Here is an 18,170-nt window from a genome sequence, read left to right as displayed (position 1 = left end):
AAAAGACATAGGGTATCAGAATGGATAAAAAAACAAGACCCATCTATTTGCTGTCTACAAGAGACTCATTTTAGATCGGAGGACACCTTTAGATTGAGAGTGAGGGGATGGAGAACTATTTATCATGCTCCTGGAAGCCAAAAGAAAGCTGGAGTAGCCATACTTATATCAGACAAACTAGACTTTAAATTAAAGGCTGTAACAAGAGATGAAGAAGGGCATTATATAATAATCACAGGGTCTATCCACCAGGAAGAGCTAACTATTATAAATGTCTATGCGCCAAATACCCGAGCCCCCAGATATATAAAACAATTACTCATAAACATAAGCAACCTTATTGATAAGAATGTGGTCATTGCAGGGGACTTTAACACCCCACTTACAGAAATGGATAGATCATCTAGACACACAGTCAATAAAGAAACAAGGGCCCTGAATGATACATTGGATCAGATGGACTTGACAGATATATTTAGAACTCTGCATCCCAAAGCAACAGAATATACTTTCTTCTCGAGTGCACATGGAACATTCTCCAAGATAGATCATATACTGGGTCACAAAACAGCCCTTCATAAGTTTACAAGAATTGAAATTATACCATGCATACTTTCAGACCACAATGCTATGAAGCTTGAAATCAACCACAGGAAAAAGTCTGGAAAACCTCCAAAAGCATGGAGGTTAAAGAACACCCTACTAACGAATGAGTGGGTCAACCAGGCAATTAGAGAAGAAATTAAAATATATATGGAAACAAACAAAAATGAAAATACAACAATCCAAACGCTTTGGGACGCAGCGAAGGCAGTCCTGAGAGGAAAATACATTGCAATCCAGGCCTATCTCAAGAAACAAGAAAAATCCCAAATACAAAAAAAAAAAAAGAGTAACTTGCTGACATGATGTTCTATCACTGCCAAATACATTAGTATTTCTTATAAACAAGGATATTCTTCTGGTCAACCACAATAAATCTTCAAAGTAAGGAAATTAACAGTGATAATACCTTTAATTCTCAGGCCCGATTCAAGTTTTGCTAATTGTGCTGATAATGTCCTTTCACAGGAAAAGGATTCAGTTGAGATGCAGAAAATTACCTTTAGTTTTTTGTCTATTTAGGCTTCAGTCATGACCTTGACATTTGAAAATTACAGGTCTGTTATTATCTTTCAGTTTGGGTTTATCTGATGTTTCCTCATTATTAGATTCAGGTAATGTATCTTTGGTAGGAATATCACAGAAATGAGGCAGTGTTCTTATGACATCTTATCAGATGGCTCATGATTTTGATTTGTTCCATTATGATGATGATAACTTTGTGTACTTGATTGAAGGGGTTTTTTTTTGCTTCTCCACTATAAAATTACTATTTTCCTTATGTAATTAAAAGTATTCTCTGGGGAGGTACTTTGAGACTATGTAAATATCCTATTATCAAATGTTCATTGTATTTAATCTCTGTGGATTCATGGTTTCATATTAAATTGGTTATAATCCTTTACTGTCAATATTACTATCAATATTTATTTTGAATCTCAAATTGTTTCAGATTTGACTAGCACAAGCCCCTTTTAATTGGTCTCTAAGTCCTTTGGAAATACACCCATCATTCTTTGAGCCCTTTATCACTTTTTGGCTCAAGAAAATGAACCAGGCTTTTTTTGTACTTTCTCTGCCTAGCCTTTGAGTTAGCCAGTTCCCCCCAGGAGCTCTGGTTCATTTTAATGGGCTATGACATTTAGAAATCAAGATCTGGGCACTGGGCAGTCTTTACTTTTGGGGTGTCACTGCTCCCAAGCCTTCTCATGAATAGGGAATAAGTATACATATATGAGTAAATGTATAAATATATACACATTTACCTCTATATTTATTTCTATATCCATCTGTACAATTGAAAACTATCAGTTCACAACAATACCTCCAATTTCAGTTTAACATCCCAAGGTTCATATTCGTTTTCTCTACTTCAATATTAGTAACTCCCTTCTCTGACAATGAGAAATCTGGCTCTCAGTATCCTTAATATATTAGCATATTTGACCCATCTATGTGACCAGTCTCTGACTGCTGCCACTCTCTGTCCTATGATGTCATCCTCATTGTTGCCTGTGTTCTAGCATTCTCTACTAAACCATCCTTCTCCATCTCACCTCTCTCGGGTTCTGATACTCTGTATTAAAATGCCCTCCTACACAGAGACTTTCCATAGGTTTTACTACACCAGGCTGCCTTCTCTCCCCTTGTGTGGATACCCTCTTGACCTTGTTCAGGTTCATATACTCTGTGCTGGGCAGCCCTCCATTATGGTACCTTCCTTCTCCTTCTGTGCTGTACCACCTCTCCATTCTTACTTTGTTCTGGCTTTGCTTCTCCCATACCAGGGATGCTCTCTTCTTCCTGTTTGGACCCTGAAAACTAATATTAAAACACAGTGTTCATATTAAAATAAAATTATTTCTTAATATACAGGGAAGGTTCTTCATTTTACTTTTGGATATACTTTTGCTAGTGTGTGTCATTAACCTTTTATTCTCTCTCTCTCTCTCTCTCTCTCTCTCTCTCTCCCCCCACACACACACACACACACACCTTTTTTTTTTACTTGTTTAGCTGTCTTTTTGGAGCTGTTAAATATTTTAGGACTTTCAGAGACTTAAAATGAACAATCAGTTATGAATATAAACATAGAGAGCCTTTATGATCTTTTGCCAGATTCCACTGCCTTGGGTGATATTTTCAAATAAAAAATATCTTAACTTGAGAAACAGTTTTACTTATGGATGACATGTTTTACACAGAAAAATGCAATGCAGCATAGGAATAGGACACTCTATACTACTGATACTGGCCACTCTATACTGATAATTAGTATGTTTACTAGCTCCCTATGGCTTCTGAAACAAAATACTAGTCACTGTATGGCTTGAGACAAGATAAATATATTGCCTCACAGTTCTGGAGGCTGGAAGTCTGAAATCAAGATGTCAACAGGCTGGGCCATATTTCCTCTGAAACCTATAGGGGAATCCTTTCTTGCCTCTTCCTAGCTTTTGGTGGTTTGTTGGCAGTCTTTATTGCTCTTTGGCTTTCTGCTGCATAACTGCAGTCTCTCCCTTCCTTGTCACATGCCAGTCTCCCTGTGTGTCTTCACATGGCTGTCTTTTACATGTAACCCAGTCATATTGAATTAAGAGTCTACCCTATTACAGTATGATATCATCTTTTTTTTTTTTAATATATGAAATTTACTGTCAAATTGGTTTCCATACAACACCCAGCGCTCATCCCAAAAGGTTCCCTCCTCAATACCCATCACCCACCCTGCCCTCCCTCCCACCCCCCATCAACCCTCAGTTTGTTCTCAGTTTTTAACAGTCTCTTATGCTTTGGCTCTCTCCCACTCTAACCTCCTTTTTTTTTTTTTTTTTTCCCTTCCCCTCCCCCATGGGTTTCTGTTATGTTTCTCAGGATCCACATAAGAGTGAAACCATATGGTATCTGTCTTTCTCTGTATGGCTTATTTCACTTAGCATCACACTCTCCAGTTCCATCCATGTTGCTACAAAAGGCCATATTTCATTTTTTCTCATTGCCACGTAGTATTCCATTGTGTATATAAACCACAATTTCTTTATCCATTCATTAGTTGATGGACATTTAGGCTCTTTCCATAATTTGGCTATTGTTGAGAGTGCTGCTATAAACATTGGGGTACAAGTGCCCCTATGCATCAGTACCCCTGTATCCCTTGGGTAAATTCCTAGCAGTGCTATTGCTGGGTCATGGGGTAGGTCTATTTTTAATTTTCTGAGGAACCTCCACACTGCTTTCCAGAGCGGCTGCACCAATTTGCATTCCCACCAACAGTGCAAGAGGGTTCCTGTTTCTCCACATCCTCTCCAGCATCTATAGTCTCCTGATTTCTTCATTTTGGCCACTCTGTACCCTATTACAGTATGATATCATCTTAACTCATTGCCTCTACAATGGCCCTGTTTGCAAATAAGATCACATTTTGAAGTACTGAGTGTTAAGACTTTGACAAATATTTTTGGGGGGACACAATTCAACCCATCACGGTATATAAACTAAGGCTTCATTTCATTTTTTTTTATAGGAAAAAATCCTCAGATTATACCTAAGAGCAGTCTTTTTGTTGTTAACTCATGTAATATATAGTATTATATAGTCATACAGCCTCATAATTTAGTGTCACTAGCTATAAGAATTAGTAACATACATGTTTTCGTTTTGTTTTATTTTGCATTAGACTGTTTCTGGTAATATTAAGAAGGGAATGTTAGTTTGGCCAACTAGCTCTCTCATAAATATCTTTGATTAGCTAGCCAGCATCTGTAATCAGTTTGACTCTCAGACTTTAGGAAAGTCATTTGGGGAAGATTTAAGGTAATTATGTAAGCTGAGAATCTGGACTCCTTTTTTCCTGTCCAGAAAAGAAAATCAATAGCTACTTCTAAGATTTTTAAGGATCGGTGTTACTTTCCATCCTTTTTAGTTTTGGAGGGACTGGTCCTAGCTGTAAATATTTTCCTAATTAGCACATCAGTCCTTTGTGGAAGCCTTTAAAATACTTTTCAGATTTACTAATTTTTGAGGAACCCTAAGCAATATATTGACTTCATACATGATTCATGAATTTCAGTATTCCTTATACTGTTTCTTAGTTGCTGTTTTTTTTCTTAACCATCTGGAGATATACTTTAAATTAAGCTCTTTCCTCATTTGATATAAGCATGTATATCTTAATTAAACACAATATTTACTAAATTAGTTCAGACTTGTGCTGGTTAAATTGCATGATTTGCCAAAACTTGTGAATGAACTAAATCTTCCATTGGCTGAATTATATGGTTATCTTAAACTTCTAAACGAACTAAATTTTCTCTGAAAATTTCCAGTGTGGAATTATTTGCCTAAGATGAGTTCTTATACTTTCTTCTTAAGAATATTGATTTTAGAAAATGGTATTTTCTGGATCATCGTATTCCCTGAGAATGAAACTTAAATTTCTTATTTTGATTAACCTGAATGTCTTTTCTTTCTATATAATATTTATAACCTTACTTTCAATGTATTGCATAAAGAATGCTCATATTTTCCATTTTAAACATCCAAAATACTTCCTCCAACATTTGAAAATTTTGATATTAAAGAAGTTTTTCTGGGGTGCCTGGCTGGCTCCATCAGCGCATGTGACTCTTGAACTCAGGGTTGTGAATTCAAACCCCACATTGGGCATAGAACTCACTTAATTTAAAAAGGGGACTATTTACACCCTTTTAAAAAACAAAAAAAGCAAGTTTTTCCAAGTTCTTATCCAAATATCTTTGCTTTATTTTGAATAACTTTTAATTTTTTTTCCCACTGATGTTAGGCTGCCATATAGAATATCTAGTACAGTACATTGCTTTTTAAAAATTTATTCAACAAGTTATTTTACTAAGCATTGCAACAAGTTCTAGGGATCCAATAAGAAGTAAATCTCTAACCCAAAGGAATTTATAATCCAGTGGAGATTGGGGTAAAAAAACCAATTACAGCATAGTATTATCAGAAACTCTAAGGGATATTATATTCTAACCTATTTGCAAGCTAACAAGTTAGCCTGCCAGTTTGGTAGATGCTGACAGAAGACACAAGACTCCTGGGTCAGAGAGACAGGACTTTAGTATTTAGAACAAGCAGTAGCTAGAGTATTAGCATTTTCTTAGACTGATTCCCCAAACTCCATTTCCCACTGGGTGAAGTGAAGAGAGCCAGGTGACCCCTGCACATGCAGTGTGTTATACAGGGGAGAATTTCAGAGATTAGGGAACCTGGATCTTTTATAACGAGCAATAAGTATTTTGCCTACTGTTCTGGAGGAGATATCATCTTAATCTTCTGAGACTGTAAACAAACTCACCCTTTGCTTTAGAAGGAGACACTGTATCTTTCAAAACTACTCACTATACAAACATCTTTGAAAAGACTGTCCAGAACAAAGGCAGTCAGTGTCTTTGCTCAGAAGATAGGCAAAAATGCAAAAGGCCAGTAGAGAATTAGCTCCTAATTCCCCGTGAAGAGACTCTCTCTCTTGTCAGCTTTGAAGAAGAAAGTTGTAAAGAGACCCTGAATTAGTTGTCTATTGCTGCATAACAAATTACCATGACCATAGTGGCTTAAAACTGCACATATTTATTATCTCCAAGTTCCTGTGAATCAGAAGTCTATGTACATTCTAGCTTGATTCTCTGCTTAGGGTCTCTCAGCATGCAGTTAAGATGTCATCCAAGGTGGAATACTCACATGGAGTACTCAACTAGGGAAGGATCTATGTACCCACTCTTGTGGTGTTGGCAATATTTAGTTCTTGCAACTGTAGGATTCATGGCAGCTTACTTCTTAGAAGCCAGCAAAGTGTAGAGAGATTAGAGAGGGATACAGAGAAGGAACAAACAGGGAAGAAAGCATCAGTGATATGAAAGTGTAAGAGTATCTGTATGCTTGTAGTAAGAGCTCCTCTACAGCAGAATTTCTCAACCTAGGCATGATAGACATTTTGGGCTGGATAATTCTTTTCCTGTCCCATGTGTTCTAGGATGTTTAGCAGTAACCTTGGCTTCTACCCACTAAATGCTAATAGAATCTCTCTGGTTGTAACAACCAAAAATGCCTTCAAGCATTGCCAAAGTGAACATCCACGTAATGACCACTCAGGTAAAGAAATAGGTGTTTTGCTATTACTTTAAAAACTCCAGTTTTGCTTCTTTCGGTTCATTATTATCTCCCTCCCTCCAAAAAGAAACTACTTTTTTGTAATGGTGTTCTTGTTTTTCTTTCTAATCTAGTTTTACCCATTATTTTAAAAAACTTCACATATAAGGAAACATTCATCTGCATTTTTTATATGTGGCTTTGTTTGGCCAACATTATGTTTGTGAGATTTAACTATGTTGTTGCATTTATCTATAGCTCATTTATTTCTATAGCTATGTAATCTTTCACTGTATGAATATACCATTATTTATTTCACTGTTGGAATTTTTAAATTTTTTTTATTAAAAAAATTTTTTTTAACATTTATTTATTTTTGAGAGACAGAGAGAGACAGAGCATGAGCAGGGGAGGGGCAGAGAGAGAGAGAAGGAGACACAGAATCTGAAGCAGGCTGTAGGCTCTGAGCAAGCTGTCAGCACAGAGCCTGATGCGGGGCTCGAACCCACAAACTGTGAGATCATGACCTGAGCCGAAGCCAGATGCTCAACCAACTGAGCCACCCTGGCTGGCGCCCCTTCACTGTTGGACTTTTGAGTTGTTGACAGTTTCTGGAAATTACAAATAATATTGCTAAACAACATTGTAAATATTTCCTTATATAATTGTGCACATATTTTTATTGGGCACATAGTTTGGAGTGGAATTTCTGAGTCATGAGGAATGCATATCTTCAACTTGAGTAGATAATGAAAATGTTTTTCAGAATGATCGTATCAATTTATACTCCTACTACCAGTGTATGTGAATTCCCATTACTCCTCCCCCAAACCTAATATTATCAGTTTAAAAATTTTAGCCATAGTGATTGGTAGCTAGTGGTATTTCATTGTGTTCTTAATTTGCATTTTTCTGTTAATGAGGTTGAACATCCTTTCATATGTATATTGACCATTTGAATATCTTCTTTTGTGAATGTCTCTTGCCGATTTTGGGTTATCTTTTTTTGGGATTTGTAGAGCTTTTATGATTCCTTGGTTGTTTTTGTGTGTTGCACAAATCTTTTCCCATTTCACTGACTTTTTTTACCAAGTGTTGTAGAGTAGATATTGTTGCTGTGCCACCCATATCCCCTTGGCATTCACTTTTGTACAAGGAAGTCTTCTTACTACAAACAACTGAAACTCACTGCCTGAGAACTTTCTTTAGCCACATGAGAAACTTGAGGGTAATCAGGGAGTGGTTGCCCAGCAATAGATCTTAACCAATACCAAACAGGAGTTGGTTAATAAATATGCCATTTTCCTTACTTCTGGAGATAGCTTCTGAAGCTTACTCTACACCATCTCTGAATGGTCTCCAGCAGGATTGAGCCACGGTGCCATGTAGCGATATCATGATCAGCATTGTATCCTGTATTGCTGCTTTTCCCTACTCTCTTGCCTGTACTTCTTAGAATCACTGTTCAATTATTATTTTTTTTAACGTTTATTTATTTTGGAGACAGAGAGAGACAGAGCATGAACGGGGGAGGGTCAGAGAGAGGGAGACACAGAATCCGAAACAGGCTCCAGGCTCAGAGCTGTCAGCACAGAGCCCGACACGGGGCTTGAACTCACGGACCGCGAGATCATGACCCGAGCCTAAGTCGGCCGCTTAACTGACTGAGCCACCCAGGTGCCCCAAATATGCAGGAGTACTATTAACTATAGTCACCATGCTGTCCATTACATCCTCATGACTTGTTTAGTTTACAACTGGAGGTTTGTGCCTTTGACCTCCTTCTTCCATTTTGCCCACCCTCTGCTTCTGGCAGCCCCTCGTCTATTCTCTGTGTCTATGAGCTTGGTTTTTTCTTTGTTTTTAGATTCCACATATCAGTGAGATCTTTGTTGACTTTCTTTGCGTGACTTATTAGAAGTTCTTAATTTAAATGTAGATCCTAGTTTATGCCTTTTCCTTTATAGTGGTTGTTGTATCCTGCATAAGAAGTCTTTACCTACCCCAATGTCTTGACTGTACCCGTGGGATTTTAATTTATGGAGATGACTAAGTGATGACATAGGCTGATGTTATTAAAAGAAGATTTTTATTACTTATGATTTCTGAGAGAGAGGAGCTTGCAACATGGGGTCACATGGGGAAGTACCAGCGTTGGTCAGGAGCCAAAGGAATGAGGGGACAATATCACAAAAGCCTTTATTACTACAGGAGTGAGAAGTTGTTAGGTGGAAATGTCCCCTATTAGGTAGAAAGCAAAAACACAGATGTTGGAGTTTGTGGTTGTAGGGTTTGTAATATGATTTCTGTGCACCCACAAAAACCAGACCATGGGAGAGATATAGGCAACTTTGGCCATTAGTTTGGCCCTGTGATTAATGTATGTCAAATCATCAATTATAAAATTTCTAAAAGTTGACAAACTTAAAAAAAAAAAATGGTGCCTGGGTGGCTCAGTCATTTAAGCATCTGACTCTTCAGCTCAGGTCATGATCTCATGGTTTGTGAGACTGACCTCTGTGTCTAGCTTTGTGCTCACAGTGTAGAGCCTGCTTGCGATTCTCTCCCTTTCTGCTCCTCTCCCACATGCACACACTTTCTCTCCCTTGAAATAAAGAAACTTAAATAACTTAGTTAGAACACCCAAGGTAGTAAAGATATTCTTCTTTCATATATTCCAGATGTTTTATTGTTTCACTTTTTTGTATTTAGATCTGTAATCCATTTGGAATTGATATTTCTATGTGGTTTGAGGAAGGGGGCCACATTTCCTTTTTTTTCATACAGATTCATAATCTTGTTGGTATCATTTATAGAAAAGACTATCATTTCCCCATTAGTCTATAGTCAGCCTTTGTCATAAGTCAAATGCTTGGGTTAAATCATATGTTTGGGTCTATTTCTAGACTCTGTCCCATTGGTCCTTCTCTCTGTCCTTGTGCTAATGCCACAGTTTTTTTTAATTGCTCTAACTTTATTATAATCTGATATTCATTAGAGTTAATCCTTCTACCTTGTTCTTCAAGGGCAAATTGGTATTTTTGGAAGATATTCTCCTTTGGTAATAGGGATGAAAGTTGTCTTCTGTTTGGTGACTATTACTTATTTTTAATCTTCTGAGCATGAGGTAACTTGTTTTGGGGCTAATAACATTTATTTTGGTATTTCTTCTTAATTGGCTCATATGGTCACTGAACAGTCCAGGTATTGTGCAATAAGGATATAGGTCAGAAGGCTACAAAAAGAAACAGTGCTATATCAAGTACATTATATCATAATGTGATATCCGGAAACCCCTTGTCTGTATTGGCAGATTTGTTCATTCAGAAAAAATTCTTCATTTCCCCAGGTTTAGTACCACTGTTTGGTTCTAGGGATAGTATAATTTGATTTATAAAAAGTTCATTTATAAAATTTTGAATGCTAATATTGCTTTACCTTGAAAAACTATAATTAATTTGGACAACTAGAATTACGGAAATTGTTTTACTTGCACAAACAGGAACCAGTGAGGGAAATTTGTCATTCTGTAGCTATCTGGGAGGTTTGGATGAAGCTTTTCAAATATCATCTTGCCACAAATACCCTTTGTGCCTTTTTCAGTTAATCGTAGTCTCTTGGTACCGTTCAGGATTGAACTGTTTCTCCTATCAGTACTGTAGGTTAAGCTGGACCCAAAGGGCTGAAGTAGAAATGAAAGTTGGACACAATGAGATGAACTCTCCTCATTGTCAGACTTTCTGGAAACTAGTGCACTAGGCTTATGATGGGTCAGTAATTGTAACTACCGTCTATATTGTCTATGCTGAGTACGTTCATATATAAAAATGTATGAATATGATCAGTGTAGAATATTCAAGAGGAAAACCCATTCTTGTATTGTGTATTTATGGTGTCCACATTTATCTTAATAGGTTAATGCAGCTGAATCAAAGATAACAAATTTAATATACCTAAAACATACCTTGGAACTTGTGGATCCTTTAAAGGTAACTTTAGCTGTATATTGTACAAAACATGTCTAGCATCAGTTTTTAAAAAAACTTTTTGTCTCAAAATAATTTCAAATTTAGATAAAGTTGCAAGAATAGTATAATAAATTTCCGTATTCTCTCCTTACTCACACAACAGACACTACCAATTATTATACTTATCATTACTCTTACTGAACTATTTGAAAATTACAGTACCTAAATACTAAAGTGTATATCTCTGAGAACAAAGATGTTTTCTTAAATAAACATGGTGTAATTAAAAAAATTAGGATATTTAACATTGATCCAATACTATTATGTGTACAATATGTTCAAAATTTTCTAATTGTTTTAATAATATTTTTAATGGATTTCTTTTCTTGATACAGGGTCAACCCCAGGACCATGCATTGTATTTAATGTCATGTTTCTTTATACCTTTTTAAATTAAAAGTTTCTCATCCTTTCTTTGTCATGATATTAACATTCTAAAGAGTGGCAGTTGTTTATAGAATATTCCTCAATTTGTGTGTATGGTTATTTTCTCATGATTAAATTTAGCTTGTACATATTCAGCAGTAATACTCTATGGGAAAAGTTGTACCTTTCTTAGTACATCACATCAGGAGGCACGTGATACCATTCCACATTCTGGTGATATGAACTTTGATCAATTCACTGTGAAGTTATTAATCTATGGAGAGATACTTTGAGACTATATAAATATCCTGTTCACTTGATTTTAGTATTTATTTCTAACTCTTACTTGAAGTACCTCTGATGTGATTTTTTTATAAATACTATATTTTAAATACTAAAATGTGCAAAACTTGTTTTTAAACATATATTTATTTAAATAATCTCTACACCCAGTGTGGGGCTCAAATGCACAACCCTCAGTTCAGGAGTCTCATGCTTTACCAGCTGAGCCAGCCAGGCACCCCTGTGCAAAACATTTTTAAAAATTAAGGTGACAAAGAAGAACTGCTTTTTTAAAGAAAAAATAATGGACAATGTGGAAGAATTTTGTTATAGAGTTCATTCTAATAAATACTATATAATGAAAACAATTTGGCAAAAGGTTTAAAAAATGTTGCCATCTTTCTTAGAATGAAAGAAGTATAATAAATCATCCCCCACAATTGATAGATTTGACAAAACACAAATTTTAAGCTTTGACATGTCAAAGGCAAAGTAAAGGCCAAAGAAAATTAGGAAACAGTCTCTTTAACAAATGGTGCTGGGAGAGCTAGACAGCAACATGCAGAAGAATGAAACTAGACAACTTTCTTACACCATTCACAAAAATAAACTCAAAATGGATAAATGACCTGAATGTGAGACACGAAACCATCAAAACCCTAGAGGAGAAAGCAGAAAACCTCTCTGACCTCAGCTGTAGCAATTTCTTACTTGACATATCCCCAAAGGCAAGGGAATTAAAAACAAAAATGAACTATTGGGACCTCATGAAGAAAAAAGCTTCCGCACTGCAAAGGAAACAGTCAACAAAACTAAAAGGCAACCGACAGAATGGGAAAAGATATTTGCAAATGACATATGGGACAAAGGGCTAGTATCCAAAATCTATAAAGAGCTCACCAAACTCCACACCCGAAAAACAAATAATCCAGTGAAGAAATGGGGAGAAGACATGAATAGACACTTCTCTAAAGAAGACATCGAGGTGGCCAACAGGCACATGAAAAGATGCTCAACATTACTCCTCATCAGGGAAATATAAATCAAAACCACACTGAGATATCACCTCATGCCAGTCAGAGTGGCTAAAATGAACAAAACAGGAGACTATAGATGCTGGAGAGGATGTGGAGAAATGGGAACCCTCTTGCACTGTTGGGGGGAATGCAAATTGGTGTAGCCGCTCTGGAAAACAGCATGGAGGCTCCTCAAAAAATTCAAAATAGATCTACCCTATGACCCAGCAATAGCACTGCTAGGAATTGACCCAAGGGATACAGGAGTGCTGATGCATAGGGGCACTTGTACCCCAATGTTTATAGCAGCACTTTCAACAATAGCCAAATTATGGAAAGCACCTAAATGTCTATCAACTGATGAACGGATAAAGAAATTGTGGTTTATATACACAATGGAATACTATGTGGCAATGAGAAAGAATGAAATATAGCCTTTTGTAGCAACGTGGATGGAACTGGAGAGTGATATGCTAAGTGAAATAAGCCAGGCAGAGAAAGACAGATACCATATGTGTTCACTCTTATGTGGATCCTGAGAAACTTAACAGAAGACAATGGGGGTGGGGAAGGAGAAAAAAAAAGTTAGAGAGGGAGGCAAATCATAAGAGACTCTTAAAAACTGAGAACCAACTGAAGGTTGTTGGGGGGTAGGAGGGAGGGGAGGGTGGGTGATGGGTATTGAGGGGGGCACCTGTTGGGATGAGCACTGGGTGTTGTATGGAAACCAATTTAACAATAAATTTCATATTTAAAAAAAAATAAAAACTTTTCATGATGTAAAAATAGGAAAAATTTATAACAGACAAAATATTACTTTCTGTCATAAAACTCATGTAATTTCATTAGAGAATACTGGAATACCAATAGAAATATGCAAAATGCTCCTAAAATGGAAATCAAAGGGGTTAATAAATAGTACCAAAAATATTCAACCTCAATATTAGTCAAAGAAATACAAATTAAAGTCATTTTTTATATATCAAAAAAACAAAGGTTTATTTTTCCTTTAATGGATGCAACTTACTGCTAATGAGAGAATAGTAAAACATACAGCTTCATAGACAGCTGGTAGGAGTACAAATTGTACATACTTCACAAGGAAGTTTTTCAACATCTATCTTTTGATGCTGTTATACTACTAGAAATCTGTGCAACAGAACTCCTAAGAAATACTGACCAAGATTTATGCCCAGTTATGGTCATTGTAGCATTATTTATATTAGTGAGAAATTATAAGTAGCATACAACTCCAGAATTAAGGGAAGAGACTTTTCTAGAGGATGAAATATGACTTATTAAAAATTTATACTATTAAAAGTTTCTCTTTTTTTAACATTTATTTTTGAGAGAGAGAGACAGAATATGAGCAGGGGAGGGGCAGAGAGAAAGGAAGACCCCAGCACAGACCCTGACGTGGGGCTCGAACTCATAACCTGAGATCATGACCTGAGCTGAAGTTGGCCCTTAACCAACTGAGCCACCCAGGTGCCCCTTATTAAAAGTTTCTAATGCTTGTGATGCAGTATTAAGTAGGGGAGAAAAGGAGTATGCAATGATATAATGATTTTTTATTTGAAGAAGTGACAGGAAATATACCATCATGTTTTGATTATTTATTTGGAAAAATGGTAGAAGTAATTTAAATGTTTTTCTTTATGCTTTTATGAGTTTTGCAGTTTTTGAAAGTATTTAAATATTTTCTATTCATAAGCAAATGTTATTGCCATTGCCTTATAGCAAACTAAAATAGGTAAAAGGTTAACTATGTTTTCTTCTTTTTTCTGTTTATTCAAATAGTGACCACTTACAGTTTCCATTAAGCAAAATTAGATCCCTGCTTTTTCCATATAATAGTGGAGAATTCTGGGGCGCCTGGGTAGCTCAGTCGGTTAAGTGTGTGACTTCGGCTCAGGTCATGATCTCGCCATTCCCAAGTTCCAGCCTCGCATCTGGCTCTGTACTGACAGCTCAGAGCCTGGAGCCTGTTAACAGATTCTGTCTCTCTCTCTCTCTCTGTCCCTCCCCCACTCACACACACACACTCTCTCTCTTTCTCTCTCTCTCTCAAAAATAAACATTAAAAAAATTAAAAAGAAAGAATGGAGAAATTGCTCTATTTATAAATATGTAAAGCACTTTTTTAGTTTAATGCATATTTAAAACGCAGATTTTAGAATTATATGTAGAGTACTCTAAATGTACAATGATAGTGGGTGCCTGGGTGGCTCAGTCGGTTAAGCGTCTGACTCTTGATTTCTCATCAGGCCAGGATCTCACTATTGGGGAGATCAAGCCCAGCGATGGCATCTAGCTGTACCCTAACAGTGCAGAGCCTGCTTGGGATTCCCTCTGTCTCTTTTTGCCCCTCCCCTGCTTGTGCACATGCCCTCCCTCTCAAAAATAAACTTAAAAAAAATAAATAAATATACAGTGATAGCTATTTAAGTATCTACCTCTAAAAAGTACTTGAATGCTAACAATTAGTTGACAGATAAGAAAAATTAAAGTCATAATAGTAAAGCAGTAGATCCCCTTTATTAGCCAGGTGTTCTTTATCTGAAAATAAGAAAGATACCATTTATCCTCACCTACATACCTAAAATATCTATAATGGGTACACACATGAGAAGATGAAGCCAGAAAGTCAAGAAAGCCCTTGGTAAACTGTAAAGTTGTAAACAAATATAAAATGATATGTTTGAATAGTGTCATAATTCATTATTTTTAATTATCTTTATTTTATTTTTTAACAGATTGCTCTGAAGAACTGTAACACACCTTTATTAAGAGCTTACTGTGGTTCCTTAGAAGATAAGAGGTCTTTGTCACTCAGCCGTTAATAAAATATCCATGCTAATTACTCCTTTCTTGCTGATCATAACTGATGTTAAAGACTCTAATTGTAATCTATAGAGCAATTACTTGAAATCTGGTTGACAGTACCTTTAAACTATTCATCAAAGTTCTAATTATACATTACATCTTATAAATACCCATAAATAAGGAAACAGCACGTTGAGTATTTTTGTTAATGGAAGATTGGAATGTTATTAAAAATTGAAATCATACACACTTTTAATAATTTTTTTAGCCATTCTACATGGAAAGACTTGCAAATATGAAAATATATTCTTTTGTAAACCAAAAAGGCCCAATGTAACCAAAAAATAGTAGATATAAATGTTGAATAAGATCTAAATACAGTTTAATTTTAATATTGTTTTTAGCAATGGTGCCTTGATTCTTGACCAAAAAGACTTGTGATAGTAAGAACTGTTATTTTATTGATTCAGGATTCACATCTTTTGTGAGTCACAAATTGAAGTTAATAATAAAACAGAATTACAAATAAAATACAGAACAGAGTAAAACAAAAGGTTACGAAAATAGATGTTATCAGACTTTTGGTTTGCATGATCACTGCAGTTAATTACTGATTATTGTGAGGTTCTGTTACACTGTCTTACAGTATGTGTTTAGTGCTGCCAGCTGAGGGCATGGACCATGCATTTAATTCTTCTTTGAATCTGTGCACCTGACACATTGATTGATACATGGTATAAGTAAATGTTTATTGAGTCAATGAACATGAAGCCAGAATAACAGTTCTTAGTGGACATATTTTATACTCATAGGCATAGTCAATGTAAATAATTTGGGAGAGCTTTTTATTAACAGTTGTAGAATTATTCTTGGTGGCTTCCTGTTATTTTTTTTTTATTTTTTTTAATGTTTATTTATTTTTGAAGGAGAGAGAGACAGAGTGTGAGTGGGGGAGGGGCAGAGAGAGAGAGAGAGAGAGAGATAGAATCTGAAGCAGGCTCCAGGCTCCAAGCTGTCAGCACAGAGCCTGACCTGGGGCTCAAATTCACAAACCGCGAGATCATGACCTGAGATGAAATCGAACGCAGGCGCCCCCACTTCCTGTTACTTTAAAAGACTGATCTTGATTAACAAAATATTTTAAAATTGATATAGCCACAGTTCTAACTTACATGTGTGTATGTTTTATTTTCAAAAACATTTTTCACACATTTCAAGAAAATATATTACTTCTTACATTTGAAATTATTTCAAGAAAATATATCATTAACTGTGACTCAGATTATAAATTAAAATAATTGTTTGACTTAATTGCCTTTAATATTCTTTTTTAGGTTTGGAATCATACTTGAAAAGATTAAAACCATAATTAATGATGATGCAAGATACATGAAAGGATGCCTGAACATGAGGACTCAGAAGTGCTATGCAGTGAGATCCAACATAAATGAATTTCTTGACATTGCTAGAAGAACATATACAGAGATTGTAGATGACATAGCAGGTAATTTAGTTACTTCAGCATATTTTTCTGTTTTTTTTAGCAATTAAACCTTTTTAGGACATGCTGTGCTTTTCTGCTGGTGATAACTAGCCATACATATTTTTAATTAAATTTTTGTTACCAAAACAGATAAGGCTAACACATATTATCATTTAAAATATATTAAAATATGATTATGAAAGTATCTTTAAGTGTTATAATATGTCTGTTCTTTTCTTCAAACTTAAATACAGATTTTCTTCAAACTTAGAGTTACCTGAAAATCAGGAGATGTTTGTTTACCTTCATATAACACTGTGTATAAATTACATGAAAAGTGCAGGCTGTCAGTATGAAGTGGTTTCAGAGGAAGAGCTATATTTGTCTAGAAGAAGTGGCATTTGAGCAAGTACAGTAATTCAGTAAGCAAATTTGTGGAGTTTCTTATAAATATAGAAAAATTCTGTTCGGGGTACTAGGACTACATAGTAAACAAGACAAAGTCCTGGTCCTCATGGAGATTATATTATAGTAGTGGAGACAGACAATAAAGAAACACACACATACACACGTTTGTGTATAATAGGTATACATAGAGATACGTATATCAGCCACATAGATCATATAATATCACAAGGGTATAAGATATATGAGAAAAATATAACAAGTTAGAGGGGTCAAGAGAGTGACTGGATATGGAAGCATAGAGGATGGGAATGTTTTAGTAGATAGCATAGCCGAGAAAGGAATTCCATCTACTGGTAGTGGTACAGACCAAATGACAAAAGCTAAGGAAATCTCAAGGGATAAGGAAGGCAATTGGTTAGGATGGAATAGGGCATTCCTTGACAAAACTAAGGTACCAGAATTTAGTCTTTGAAGGCTGGGAGTTTGGATGGAGCGATGGAGACAGGGAGGCCATTTTAAACTATTACAAGTTAGCAAATTAGAGTGATAGCAATGTATATGAGGAGAGAGAAATGCAAAAGGTGAAGGAAGAAATTACAAGTTAATAATTGAGTAGGTATAGCCATGGTAAAGGGAAATGTAGCTATTGGTGCTGATTGAAATTTCTAGCCTGAGAGTGGTTGTATGACTGAGAAGAGCAAGAAATTTGTTGGGAGGAACTATTTTTGAGGAATAAAGATGTTAATTTTCACAAGTAATGTTCAAAGCATTAATGGTCATCAAGTTAAAAATATACGAGCCCAGCATTACCTTGATTCCAAAACCAGACAAAGACCCCTCCACAAAGGAGAATTACAGACTAATCTCCCTGATGAACATGGATGCAAAAGTTCTCGACGAGATATAGCAAACTGAATCTAGCAATACATTAAAAGAATTATTTACCATGATCAAGTGGGATTTATTCCTGGGCTATAGGGGTGGTTCAGTATCTGCAAATCAATCAACATGATACATCACATTAATGAAAGAAAG

General features: G+C 35.8%; 1 protein-coding gene across 1 annotated transcript in view; it reads left to right on the top strand.

Annotated features, from left to right (window-relative positions):
* MSH4 (mutS homolog 4) overlaps positions 1–18,170 on the top strand; it is a 96,841-nt gene that overhangs the window by 51,521 nt on the left and 27,150 nt on the right. Inside the window, exons 9-11 of the mRNA XM_049616994.1 lie at positions 10,641–10,715; positions 15,175–15,239; positions 16,579–16,748. Of these exons, the coding sequence (XP_049472951.1) occupies positions 10,641–10,715; positions 15,175–15,239; positions 16,579–16,748 (310 nt within the window). The remainder of the gene's footprint in view (positions 1–10,640; positions 10,716–15,174; positions 15,240–16,578; positions 16,749–18,170) is intronic.

This window comes from Panthera uncia (assembly GCF_023721935.1).
Source record: "Panthera uncia isolate 11264 chromosome C1 unlocalized genomic scaffold, Puncia_PCG_1.0 HiC_scaffold_4, whole genome shotgun sequence".
In the NCBI taxonomy this organism is placed as follows: domain Eukaryota; kingdom Metazoa; phylum Chordata; class Mammalia; order Carnivora; family Felidae; genus Panthera; species Panthera uncia.
The sequence above is the reverse complement of the archived record's forward strand: the minus strand, read 5'-3'. Positions and strand labels throughout refer to the sequence as shown.